At 34.7% G+C, this 14,809-nt stretch overlaps 1 protein-coding gene across 1 annotated transcript in view; it reads right to left on the reverse strand.

The window, feature by feature from the left end:
* Window positions 1-14,809, reverse strand: part of BABAM2 (BRISC and BRCA1 A complex member 2) — a 417,514-nt gene that overhangs the window by 348,356 nt on the left and 54,349 nt on the right. Inside the window, exon 3 of the mRNA XM_081264501.1 lies at window positions 12,323-12,399. Within this exon, the coding sequence (XP_081120627.1) occupies window positions 12,323-12,399 (77 nt within the window). The remainder of the gene's footprint in view (window positions 1-12,322; window positions 12,400-14,809) is intronic.

Raw genomic sequence — 14,809 nt, forward strand, 5'->3', positions numbered from 1 at the left:
GAGAGTACATCCATCATGATGGCAGATTTGTGAGTGCAAATGAAACATCATACATATGTCACAAAACAAGCTATTTTATTATTTGCTTGATTTGTCCAACTAAAGCCAAAACAGTGTGAACAAAAACAGAAGCAGGAAAAGCAGGACCTCCGGGGAAGCACAATGAGCAAATCCATTGTGCCACAGCTTTTGACATGCATTATTGTTAGCTGAGCTCCAACTGGGGTGGACTGGGAAAACAGAATGTTAGACTTGACTGGCCTTGAATGTCAAGCTAAGGAATTCAGCCCACTAAATACTGGAGGGGAAGAAGGAGAGGTTGAAGCAGAAAGATTACTAGGTTAACATTTCCCAAATAGATTGTTTCTTTTAAACAGTACAATAAGTTGTCATCCCAACAAAAATGCCAGCAGCTATAGCCACACCAGTCAGCTTTGGGACCTACTGGTCAAAGTTCAGAATGTAAGGTGTAATAACAAAGCAAAGTACAAATTTCTTATACATGAGATGAAATCAACAGAGCCTTGGTATCTTTTTCAGCTGATGCACAAACTTCCCCAAAGAACCACTGGTCCTTAGGTGCCATCAGGTTGGTTACCAGTTTCTGTGTGACAGCCATCATTTCCACATCCCTCAGTGCCTCTACTCTGTGCTGTATCAGCAAGTTTTTAGAGGGCCAAGGACAGAAAAAGAAGCACATTCTAAGCTTACTACACTATTTTCTTAGAACAAATTAACATGTAATAGACCTGAGATGCCAATAAGCATTGTGCTAACACACACAAACACATGCACACACATGCACACATGTAGCAGGAAAACCCTTCAAGGAGGTAAGGATCAAAAATGAAGCTGAATTTGAGTAGATTTAGTAAAGGAGAATTCTAAAACGCTATTTGCAACTTTTCTATAAAAATCTTTGCATTTATGTTTGGCTACTATTTAATTAAATAGTGCATTCCATTTCAATAGCAGTTCTGAAATTGGTTTCATTCTCCAAAAACTGCATACTTAAATTTAGTAATGCAGAACTGAATACTTGGAAGTGAATAGTACTTTTACGCTGAACCTCTGAAGACACGAGAGAAATGTATTATCCAAACTGGAATTTTTTTTTCATACTTTGTGCTATGAAGGGAAAGAATTCCAACTTTGAAACCTTTGGGGAGAACTTTTTGGCATGACTTTTTCACTCTGTCACAAATGGTTTTGATAAATATTCATCATTCCTCTCAGATGATAAACAACAGTATTGCTCTATTGTTAAAGACAAAGGGAAATGTCAGTAGTTTCATTTAGAAGTGCTTTAGAACGATTTCCTATAACAAAGTACCTGCCCAATTCATGCTTACCTTATGTTAAAGCTGACCTCTAGCAACCAGCCTGATAATAAATGACCCAGAGCCCCTGGCCATATAACTGTGACACAAGTGGACACTTTTTAGCCCAAGCCACCAGTCAGAACCCCTCTCCTAGGAATTTAGACTCAGTGATTTCCTCTCTGATGGCCTGCAATCAAGTCACTATGTAGGAGCTTAGGAAGTCATTTTTACCCAGTGTTAAGAGAAAGAGAAATCTGGGGGGAAAAAAATAAAGTGACAATAGACTATATTGCACAACAGAACACAGATGCTGACTGGCCACTATGGTGTCTACTAGCCTTCCAGACTTTGGTTCTGATCCCCGTGAAACTTGGCTATTCTTTCTGCCTTTGGGCACCATAAAAATTGCTTGATTACTTATAAAGATAAATAAACAAATTCTTTAATTTAGGTTCGTTCCAATGGGTTTCTTATAACCAAACAGTCCCTGATTAAAATAAATTGTTAGTATGAAATACAGAAATTTTAAACAAAAGATAATTTCAAATTTGAAACCAATGTTAGCAAACTGATTTACTGGCCACAGACTTGCTCAATATAACTTATAATATTTCAATAATCTCTCTTCATAGTTGCATAAACAGTGTTATTCAAAGAACTTGCAGAATTAAGTTTTGTCACTTCCTCATCAAACCTCATCATTGCCAGATCCAAAGAAAGAACATGGTTCGTTCATTCCACAAACACTTATTAAGCCTCTATAAATGTCAGGCACCAAGCTAGAGAATGGGAAAAAAACATGAGCAAAACAGCCTCACTCCCTGCCCTATTTAAATAAGATATGCACACAAAAAACAAACTCAATAATTTCTTCTAGAATTAAATTCTACAGAGCATGATAGGATGGCTATTTTTACAAATACATGTTTATATGAAGCTTATGGCTCTGCCTCTGTGAATTTTGCTGTCGCTGGTAAATTTTCTCCATTTCAGTGGTGCTCTCTTAGACCTTAACGTGTATTTTATTCACATCAATCCTGATCACTGAAGATCCACATTTCCACTCCTGTTTAAGTGAGTGTAAGTTGTACCTTCTATGACTGTGAGATTGAAGGACTTCTCTTCAGTTAAGAGCTCTATCCTTTGACATTTTCCAAGAGTATCTTATACAAATTGGCAACTCTCTCTCTCTAGCCAGCAGTTGTCTCTTCACATTAAAAGAGCTGAGGAAATAATACCATCATTCCTAATGTACTATAATCTTCTGGCTTTTAAAATTTCAATTATTTAATTTTGAATATGGGTAATTCTGCAGGAATCAGTTCACAGATTCATAGGTAGAAATATGCCCTCTCTTTCACCTTTCATTCTCATCATTAATTGCACAAAGTTTCCTTTATTCACAGATGAAACAGATTTGGACAAGGAGTGTTTTCTAATATACAAAATATTTTGAAATATAAATTTTTAATTATATGCTATTTCATTAATCTGCTTTCAGAGGGCAGAGCAAAATATATAAAGACAAAATTGGTTCAGAATCCAAATCTGCAAAGTACTGTATGTCCTTCCTGTTTTCTGAATTGTTAAGAGCAATGTTCCAATTACAAATTCTTTGTATAATAAATAACTTCTAAAGACTGAATTTCTGTTGGCAAAAGGCTGATACAAGTGACAGAATGCTGCGTTCTTTTAACACTACAATCAACAAAAACCTGCATGCTACGATTCATTAATTCATGCATGTGTTCACTCCATTCCTTCCACAAATATTTAGCTGCATATCTCTACTGCACTAGGAATTGAAGATACAATTAAATAAACAAAACAGCCTCCATCTCTAACTTCACTAAGCTTAAAGTTATGAAATAAAATTCAATTAATTCCAAATATGTTTATTGAACCTTGGTTAAAATTATAGTTTAACTTCCATGCCACAAGTTTTCAGTGGAATTTAATGAGAAACTTTAAATAAGAAATCGTTTAAGAGTGTAAAGAACTATGTTTGTGAAAGATTATAACCAGAACTAAGTTTGAACTAATTTTGCTTAGAAATAAAATTAAGTTTCATTCTAGGTCCTGTTTCTTAAAAGTCAAAGAGCTTTTCTGTTTGCTGTGATAGTTATCATCCAAGGACTGTAAAACTATATAATCGTACATTTAACTATGTTTGTGTTAGCAAACCACATTTGTTAAAATGTTTGTTATTGAGAATTGTATTTGTTCATCTAAAGATGAATGAATATTATGTTGGTTATAAGAGGTTCAATTCAATCACAAGTCTTGTGATAATTAACCACTATGACATTATTGATCTTGGATATAATCAATTTAAGGTTATAAAAATTGATGGAGTAGAAACATACCTAAGTCTACATCTTTGTAAAAATTTTTCTAAGTAAAATAAAAGAATGACTTAAGAAAAAAAATGAGTGAGGCTAACATAATTTTGAAGCAATGCAGCAGTATGTTACTGTTTTTAAAGATTCATTACTTGCTATGATTTTTCTTTACAGTAAATTCTGGTTAATATAGTAAATTTTCCACTTCCATGAATTTCAAATTATAAAGAGAGAAACTATACTAATTACTGAGGGTAATAAAATATCTAATTGTCCTACATTACAACTACTGTCAACACACCATGACTCAAACCCTCCTAGAAATGTTTGTGAAAGATTATAACCAGAACTAATTTTGAAATAATTTTCATATAAGTTACAAATAAAGAAATCTTAAATGACCATGACCTAAATATCATACAAATTAAGGAACATAAAACAATCTTGCTTTCTAAGCACTGACAAGAACAAATTTATGTGGGCAGGTAGAAAAACACAAGCCCAATAAAGATGACTCAAGTGAACTTTACTTGAATGTTAACTACATGTTCAAAGGGTGTATTTTGATTTTCTAAGTTAATGTGTATTTCACAATGTTTATAATCATAGACCAATGACTTATATTTCATAATTTATGTGGCTGACTTGTTTATTTTTGATGAATCTATCATATTTTCAACAAATTTTAAAAAACAAATTCTGTCTGAAAATTTGAATAAGCTTATTGAGATGGCCTCCATATTAAAGTACAGGGGTACCCCAAAGGATGCAAATTTGAGAGGGTAATTTTTTCAAACAAAAGGCAAAGTGCTACCTTATATACTACACCTTCACAAAGAAATGAATTTTGCCAACAAATTTATACATAACACCACCTTCCACTAATCTGATAAATAAAATCTTCCTCTGGGACTGCACTCCCTGACTCTGAAGCATAAGGCCAACATTCTTCAGAAAGCATTCCTAAATTAAGTCAAGTTTTTCAGAAGGAAAAAATAATGTCATCCATCTAATTCAGTAAACTTGAAGCATAGTTTCCATGATCAATTACATTTTTCTTTTATTTGGTCTGCTTAAGCATAGGACTTACTTTAGACTCACTTTATTGTAAGAACCCCATTATATAATGGCTATTCATTCATTCATTCATTAAAGAGCACACAATGGCCTAAATTAAGTCCTTAAAAAAAGTTATATCCAAGTTCAAGAATCAAATAGACCACAACACAATAATTATAGGTGACTTCAACACACCTCTCTCACCACTGGACAGATCCTCCAAACAAAAGTTGAATAAAGAAACTATAGAACTCAATATCACAATCAATAACCTAGACTTAACTGACATATATAGAATATATCAACCATCATCAAATGGATATACTTTTTTCTCAGCAGCACGTGGATCCTTCTCAAAAATAGACCATATATTATGCCATAGGGCAACCCTCAGTAAATATAAAGGGGTGGAGATAATACCATGCATTTTATCTGATCATAATGGAATGAAACTGGAAATCAATGATAAAAGACGGAAGGAAAAATCCTACATCACATGGAAAATGAACAATATGTTACTGAATGATCAATGGGTTACAGAAGACATAAAGGAGGAAATCAAAAAATTTTTAGAGATAAATGAAAATACAGACACAACATATCGGAATCTATGGGACACAATGAAAGCAGTTTTAAGAGGAAAATTCATCGCCTGGTGGTCATTCCTCAAAAAAAGAAAAAACCAACAAATAAATGAGCTCATACTTCATCTCAAAGCCCTAGAAAAGGAAGAGCAAAACAACAGCAAATGTAGCAGAAGGCAAGAAATAATTAAAATCAGAGAGGAAATCAATGAAATTGAAAGAAAAGAAACTATTGAAAAAATTAACAAAACTAAAAGTTGGTTCTTCGAAAAAATATATAAGATCGACAGACCTTTAGCCATACTAATGAAGAGAAGAAGAGAGAGAACTCAAATTACTAACATACGGGATGAAAAAGGCAATATCACAACAGATGCTACAGAAATACAGAAGACAATTAGAAATTATTTTGAAAACCTATATTCCAATAAAATAGAAGATATTGAAGACATCGATAAATTTCTTAAGTCATATGATTTGCCCAGACTGAGTCAGGAGGATACACACAATTTGAACAGACCAATATCAATGGATGAAATTGAAGAAGCCATCAAAAGACTACCAACCAAGAAAAGCCCAGGACCGGATGGGTATACAGCGGAGTTTTACAAAACCTTTAAAGAAGAATTAATACCAATACTTTTCAAGTTATTTCAGGAAATAGAAAAAGAGGGAGCTCTTCCAAATTCATTCTATGAGGCCAACATCACCCTGATTCCAAAACCAGACAAAGACACCTCAAAGAAAGAAAACTACAGACCAATATCTCTAATGAACCTAGATGCAAAAATCCTCAATAAAATTCTGGCGAATCGAATACAAAAACACATCAAAAAAATTGTGCACCATGATCAAGTAGGATTCATCCCTGGGATGCAAGGATGGTTCAACATATGGAAATCAATAAATGTTATTGACCACATCAATAGACTTAAAGATAAGAACCATATGATCATCTCGATAGATGCAGAGAAAGCATTCGACAAAGTACAGCATCCCTTTATGTTCAAAACATTAGAAAAACTAGGGATAACAGGAACTTACCTTGACATTGTAAAAGCTATCTATGCTAAGCCTCAGGCTAGCATCATTCTGAATGGACAAAAGTTGAAGGCATTCCCTCTAAAATCCAGAACAAGACAGGGATGCCCTCTATCACCACTTCTATTCAATATAGTTCTCAAAACACTGGCCAGAGCAATTAGACAGACGAAAGAAATTAAAGCATAAAAAATGGAAAAGAAGAACTTAAATTATCACTATTTGCAGATGACATGATTCTATACCTAGAAGACCCAAAAGGGTCTACAAAGAAACTACTAGAACTAATAAATGAATTCAGCAAAGTGGCAGGATATAAAATCAACACGCATAAATCAAAGGCATTTCTGTATATCAGCAACAAAACTTCTGAAACAGAAATGAGGAAAAACACTCCATTCACAATATCCTCAAAAAAAAATAAAATACTTGGGAATCAACCTAACAAAAGAGGTGAAAGATTTATACAATGAAAACTACAGAACCCTAAAGAGAGAAGTAGAAGAAGATCTTAGAAGATGGAAAAATATACCCTGTTCATGGATAGGCAGAACTAACATTATCAAAATGGCGATATTACCAAAAGTTCTCTATAGGTTTAATGCAATGCCAATCAAAATCCCAAGGGCATTTCTTGTAGAAATAGATAAAGCAATCATGAAATTCATATGGAAAAATAAAAGACCCAGAATAGCAAAAGCAATTCTAAGCAGGAAGTGTGAATCAGGCGGTATAGCGATACCAGATTTCAAACTATATTACAGAGCAATAGTGACAAAAACAGCATGGTACTGGTACCAAAACAGGCGGGTGGACCAATGGTATAGATTAGAGGACACAGAGACTAATCCACAAAGTTACAACTATCTTATATTTGATAAAGGGGCTAAAAGCATGCAATGGAGGAAGGATAGCATCTTCAACAAATGGTGTTGGGAAAACTGGAAATCCATATGCAACAAAATGAAACTGAATCCCTTTCTCTCGCCATGCACAAAAGTTAACTCAAAATGGATCAAGGAGCTTGATATCAAATCAGAGACTCTGCGTCTGATAGAAGAAAAAGTTGTCTCCGATCTACATATTGTGGGGTCGGGCTCCAAATTCCTTAATAGGACACCCATAGCACAAGAGTTAATAACAAGAATCAACAAATGGGACTTACTCAAACTAAAAAGTTTTTTCTCAGCAAGAGAAACAATAAGAGAGGTAAATAGGGAGCCTACATCCTGGGAACAAATTTTTACTCCTCACACTTCAGATAGAGCCCTAATATCCAGAGTATACAAAGAACTCAAAAAATTAGACAATAAGATAACAAATAACCCAATCAACAAATGGGCCAAGGACCTGAACAGACACTTCTCAGAGGAGGATATACAATCAATCAACAAGTACATGAAAAAATGCTCACCATCTCTAGCAGTCAGAGAAATGCAAATCAAAACCACCCTAAGATACCATCTCACTCCAGTAAGATTGGCAGCCACTATGAAGTCAAACAACAACAAGTGCTGGCGAGGATGTGGAGAAAAGGGTACACTTGTACATTGCTGGTGGGACTGCAAATTGGTGCGGCCAATTTGGAAAGCAGTTTGGAGATTCCTGGGAAAGCTGGGAATGGAACCACCATTTGACCCTGCTATTGCCCTTCTCGGACTATTCCCTGAAGACCTTAAAAGAGCATGCTACAGGGATACTGCCACATTGATGTTCATAGCAGCACAATTCACAATAGCTAGACTGTGGAACCAACCCAGATGCCCTTCAATAGATGAATGGATAAAAAAATGTGGCATCTATACACAATGGAGTACTATGCAGCAATAAAAAATGACAAAATCATAGAATTTGCAGGGAAATGGATGGCACTAGAGCAGATTATGCTTAGTGAAGCTAGCCAATCACTAAAAAACAAATACCAAATGTCTTCTTTGATATAATGAGAGCAACTATGAACAGAGCAGGGAGGAAGAGTAGGAAGAAAAGAGTAACATTAAACAGAGACATGAGATGGGAGGGAAAGGGAGAGAAAAGGGAAATTGCATGGAAATGAAGGGAGACCCTCATTGCTATACAAAATTACATATAAGAGGTTGTGAGGGGAATGGGAAAATAAACAAGGAGAGAAATGAATTACAGTAGATGGGGTAGAGAGAGAAGATGGGAGGGGAGGGGAGGGGGGATAGTAGGGGATAGGAAAGGTAGCAGAATACAACAATTACTAATAGGGCATTATGTAAAATTGTGGATGCGTAACCGACGTGATTCTGCAATCTGCATTTGGGGTAAAATTGGGGGTTCATAACCCACTTCAATCTAATGTATGAAATATGATATGTCAAGAGCTTTGTAATGTTGTGAATAACCAATTAAAAAAAAAGAAAGATGCCAATGAAATCACACAACTTCTGTCTCAAAACCATGAACTGACCACATACATTTATTTCTTCTTTCTTCTGAGTTCCCCCATCCTGTTTGAAAAGATAGGTAGATAAAATTCAAAATAACAGGAGGGAAAGAGAAAGAGGAGAAAGTAGCAATCAGTAGATGAGAAATTTCAGCAAATTTCTGGAAGGCAGAATGCAGATGAAAACATAGTGATTGACAAGACAAGGCAAAGGATGCCTTGTCCTGCAATATGTGAGGTGTAGGCTATTGATAAGGAAGCCAGATGTACTGGTAAACCGCTACCAACTTGTAAATGGAGGCAAGAGTAAGGCACCGGGCTATAAACAAGGATATTAACTAAAAGCTCCTCAGGGAATACTCTATATAGCACCCCCAAAATGGTAGCCACTTTTGTATCCTCAGTGCAAAAATACGAGAGACTCACTGAATAAACAGAACCAATTATTTGGAAAACAGTTGAACTACAAAATATGACACATAGGGTCCCTCATCCTATTAGCTGGCCCATAATTCATTATACTCTCCTTAAGCCCTGCTCACCTAATTAATAAAAACCCCTAATCAGTATTTTATTGTCTATCTCAAATAAATATGGATATCTTTTATTATTCCTACAGAATAAGAGAGGGAAAAAAGATGTTAAACAAAAATATACTCCCTGTGAAAAATTAAAATAACTCAGGTAACAAAAATTTTTTAAATCTGTAAGTTTTAGTCTCTGAAATATTTTAAAAGATAACGTAAATATTAAAATAGAACAAGATGCTGTAAAAAAGGAACAGAGAGCAAGAAAGAGCTCTTTGAACATAAGATATCTAAATTGTGAACATGGAAATAAAACATGATCATCAGGGCTACAGAAAAGGGAGAGGGAAGTATGGAATATGAGCAAGTTATTTGAGACTGGGTTTCAGCAAGTTAAGTAGGTGACCTGTTTACTAAGAGATAATTCTACAAAACAGAGAACCCACCATACCTACATTCAACAAAAGAAGGTAAAATAGAAGTGAATAATAAAGACAAATCTCATGTTGGTTATTATGCAGGGGCAGGCCTACAGAGTAATCACACAAGCAATTTATAAACGAAGTACTGAAGAAAATTATAGATTCAGAATAAACAATAAATTATCAATCATGAAAATGCAAAAGGAAGGCTGGGATGTAGTTCAATGGTAGAGCACCTGCCTAGCACATATGAGGCACTTGGTTTGATCCTCAGCACCACATAAAAATAAAATAAAGGTACTATGTCCATCTACAACTAAAGCGATTTTTTTAAAATGCAAAAGGAAAATAATAGAAGACAAAAGTAGGAAGGCAAAGAAAGAGGAATAAGATCCAAAAGACACTATCTATGGTTCTAGGAAACCAAATAAGTGTTTGTCATTATTGCACAGCAATTATTATTAAGTAATAACAATGCTAACTCTGTGCTGGCACTTACTAAGAACTCTTAGGGTCTGTTCATTTAACTATAAAATATATGGTTTAAGGTGATCTTTGGAAAAGTAAAATAAAAATTGGAGGACTAAGAAAGTAGCTCAGTGGTACAGCACTTGCCAAGTATGTGAGAGGCCTTGGGTTCAATCCCAGCACAGCAAGAAAAAGTAAAAAATTATTAAGTTACAGGATAACCAACACCGGAACGTCAACAGTGATATAATTACATTAAAGGGGAAGAATGACATAAAGGTTAGGATGAAAATAAATTGATGCCTCATTTATCAGGGGAGGAAGTGAAAATATAATAATGTCTCAAATATGTAAATCAAAAAACAGAGGCAAAAGCATATTACTTAAAGAAATGGAGACCAACTCAGAAGAACTGAACTAAAACAATTTTCTTGTTTTAATTATAAGTTGTTCTCTCAGAAAACAGGACTGGGAGAGGGAGTCACAGGACAGAAGACTATAGCTCTCCTGCACAAAATAATTTCAGTGCTATTTTCATTTTTTAAAATATTTTTCTTAGTTTTAGATGGATGCAAGACCTTTATTTCTTTATTTTTATGTGGTGCTTAGGATAAACTCTAGTGCCTCATACATGCTAGGCAAGTACTCTACCACTGAGCCACTATTTCCATTTTTAACTACATGAGTAATCTACTTTGATCATTTCTTTTAAATTTAGTTAATATATTTTCACAACAAGTAGCAATCTAATATTGTCCTACTACCTCAAACAGGTGAAATTCTTTTATATTTTAATATTTTTTATAGAATGGTCAAATAATGCAAAGTTAACAAATCAGCATGTCCTAAATTTTTCATTCAATGCTACATTTGGTAAATTAATACAAGTGATTCTAGAGAATGCTAAGATGTGGCCCCTCATGGAATATAATGGTAAAACATATCCAGAATCCAAAAAGCAGTTTACCCACCTGGCCCATCTTTAATGTCTATGCACTATATTCCTCCCTAAGAACAGAGAGATTTTAATGCCCTGTTCACCACAGCTGTAGGTTCAAGACAAAAAATTCCTGATGAGATTACTGATACTAACCAACCAAAGCTCTTGTCAGTTCTACACTAGGATAGCACTTTAGCACTGGTAGTAGTGGCAGAGAAGACTGATGCTACCCAGGTGAGATGCTCTAAGGGGTAACCTAAATCCAGTGGTACATCTTGTACACTATCTAGCTAAGGTAAGAAACCTATGGTCCCATCACATTCAATTTAGCCTGCATAATGTTATCCCCACTAGATTTTTGATTTTGAAAAAGTAACCAACATCTAAAACTGAATTCATACGAAAATTGTGACCTTTACCTTCTGGGTCGAGAGAGGTAGCCCCCTCAGAGACAAGGTGCCCCAATTTGTCAACACAGTCTGCTTCCCTCATTCATGATACAACTCTGGCCATCACAGGTCATTTGCATTTCTGACCCTTACTATAAAAGAGATAACATGTTAACATGCCTAAGCCATGCCAAGATCTTTGAGGAAGAACTCTCACAGTCAGGAGACAACTGGAAATACATCAGTGCAATGGTTCCTGGCATCAGTGGCTCCAGAAGGTTAGAAATACTGGTGAATAGCAGCCATTCCTACCTAAAAACTCTCTAAATAGGTATTTTAAAGCAGTGGATCTCTTTATTGGGGTATTACAGAAGAGCTACTTATGGAAAAAACATACACAACACATAACACACACACACACACACACACACACACACGTAAGAATTATTGTGCATGCCTAAACATTAAGGATATCTGAGGCTAGGGCTATAGCTCAGTGGCAGAGTGCTGGCCTGGCACATGTGAGACATTGGGTTCAATCCTCAGCACCACATATAAATAAATAAAATATAGTGTCCATCTACAACTAAAAATATTTTTTAAAAAGAATATTTGTACATTTGCCTACAACTTATTCCCTGTCAACTGCCTTCCTTTTAACAGAGCTAGGATTGAATGACAGATAAGAAAAGTTGTATATGTCAGTTGATCATAAGCAAAAGAGAACACTTAATGGCTAGAAATAAAAACTAAAGCACAAAGTCCAATAATTAACAACATAATCTCTACTTTGATCAAAACAGCCATAATTTTCTTACATTTTAATGTTTCTCCAGCATATGGAATGTGCAGTTTGAATCTGTCACAGTTGGGTCCGGGAGTCAATGATGTACAGCTTTAAAAAAAGAGAGAAGAAAAGATTTTTTTAAATGAACTTTTTAAAAGCTCACCTATTTATAATATTTAGTAAATAAAAAGTGAACTTTATAGACAAAAAGTTAAAAATACTGGTTTACAGAACAAAATAAGTCTTTAATCACAGAGGTTAAAACAATAAGTCTTCACCTAAAACAAGTAATTCATTTACTTAACAATAAAACTTACATGCCTTCTAATAACATCAACAGTTTCAACTACTTCCTTCAAAGAAGTATATCTTGACTTTTAAAACTATATATATGATCCAAAACAGGTCTCTAGTCTTTGTTGCCAAGAATTATAAAATAAGAGTAATTTTATGGTCATATTTTAAACTAAACACCTAGCTTTCGCTCTCTCAGAACAGAAAAGAGCCCACTTTTGGCCTTTTTTCTGGGACCAGATGGTTTTCTTTCTTTCCACAAAGGTACGATGCTTCATCTAGATTTGGCACACTGCAACTTTCATCTGCAGGAAAGCACAATGTATTATACTTGGTTTGGGGTAAAATGTAAATTTAAAAGGGGAGGTGGTTGAGTTAATCATCAAGGACACAATGTTTTGTTTTGTTTTGTTTTTTTAATCTACTACTTCACAAAGTTCTGCAATGTTCTTTGTTCTCCACACACATCTACTTTACAAAACATCTTATGATCTTACAAGTCAAAACCTCAACTGCATAACAACAGTACTGGCCTCATAAGCTAATAAAATGCTATCACAAAGCCAACTGAGGAAGTTAGATCTTTCTTTTTTTTAAGGGTGAAAGGAGTAGGAATATTCAAATGTGAAGAATAGAAAAAGAACTCCTGCAGGGGCAGGAGGGCACCCCAATAGAGGTTGCCCTTCATTTCAAAAATAAGTGAGGCTTGGGCTGGGGATGTGGCTCAAGCGGTAGCGTGCTCGCCTGGCATGCATGCGGCCCGGGATCGATCCTCAGCACCACATACAAAACAAAGATGTTGCGTCTGCCGAAAACTAAAAAAAATGAATATTAAAAAAAAATAAGTGAGGCTTTCAATTTATTGAGTAATGCAAAAGAACTAATTTTCCCTCCTAATTCCAAAACTGACTCTGAAGCAATTGTGAAAATGAACCTACAAAAAGATGTTTAAGAAATGGAAACACAGATGGAATAAATGTACAACTTCTATAGATGGTCACTTTGAAGGGTAAAGATCATATGAAGATAAATTCAAGAAATGTTGGCTTTAAAAAAACTATCGCAGCCTCATATCAGATTTACTTTTATCCAAAAAAAAGTAAATTTTCTTTCATTTGAACATAAAATAAAAAAGAATGAGAAAAAACTTGAACTCAGATATAGTTAACATAAATCACTAGATTATTCCTCTTTATATTCAAGGACCAAAAAAATGTTTTTAGATTAAAAACTAGCAAAGTTTAGTAACTGAATAGTAACCTATTTTAATTTTTCACAGATTTTTAAAACACATTCTTCATTTACTGTCAGTATAAAATATTCTTCAGGGAATAATTTATTAAAAGATACCAAAACATTTCCCTTCTATAGGTTGGGTATTACTTATTCAAAATGTTAGGGACTCTCTAAGTGCTTTAGATTTCAGATTTCTTCATATTTTAGAATATGTGCACGTACAAAATGGAATACCTTAGGGATATAACCCTAATCTAAACACAAAATGCATTTATGTTTCATATATGCCTTCTACATCATAGGTTTAAGGTGAAATTTATGTAGTAATTTTAGTGCACCTGCATTTTGACTGCAAGCTGTCACAGGAGGGGGCAGGAAGGGGAATTCTCCATTGGGGCATCATGAGGACACTCAAAAAGTCTTAAATTTTGAAAGATTTTAGATTTGGCATTTCCAGATTAGGAAGGTACAACTTATAGTAAAATGTTTTCTTGCCCACAACACAAAAGTTATTTTAAAGGATTTATGGAAAACACAAAGATTCCAGCATTATAAAATATACAAGGTAATCAAATGATAGTAATGACTCTACAACCTGCAATGCTTTAAAGTGACGGAAAACACTGTTGACAACGGTGTTTTGGAGCTTGAAGATAAACTCATCTGTCTATATGGCTTAAAGACTGAAGTCAGCAGTAGTACAGAAAATCCTCAAGATTAATCTGATTCTAGTTTGTTTGAATTCAAGGACCAAATTTTACACCCCTTCCATGTGAAATTGCTAAACATTCCCTGCTGGGCCATACTTTAGATTATTTATTTTATGCTTCACCAGGACTGGGAAAGTGTTTCTATGCCCTGCTATTTCACCTTCCTCCCTTACCACAGCAACAGGTGGTTCTAGAAAGAACAGGGTGTTGAAAAGGACATTTCTCCATCTGAATGATTCATTCACCCTTGTTGGGTTTTGGGTTTTTTTTGTTGTTGT

The sequence above is a fragment of the Spermophilus citellus genome (genome assembly GCF_964194105.1).
Source record: "Spermophilus citellus genome assembly, chromosome: 13".
NCBI lineage: Eukaryota > Metazoa > Chordata > Mammalia > Rodentia > Sciuridae > Spermophilus > Spermophilus citellus.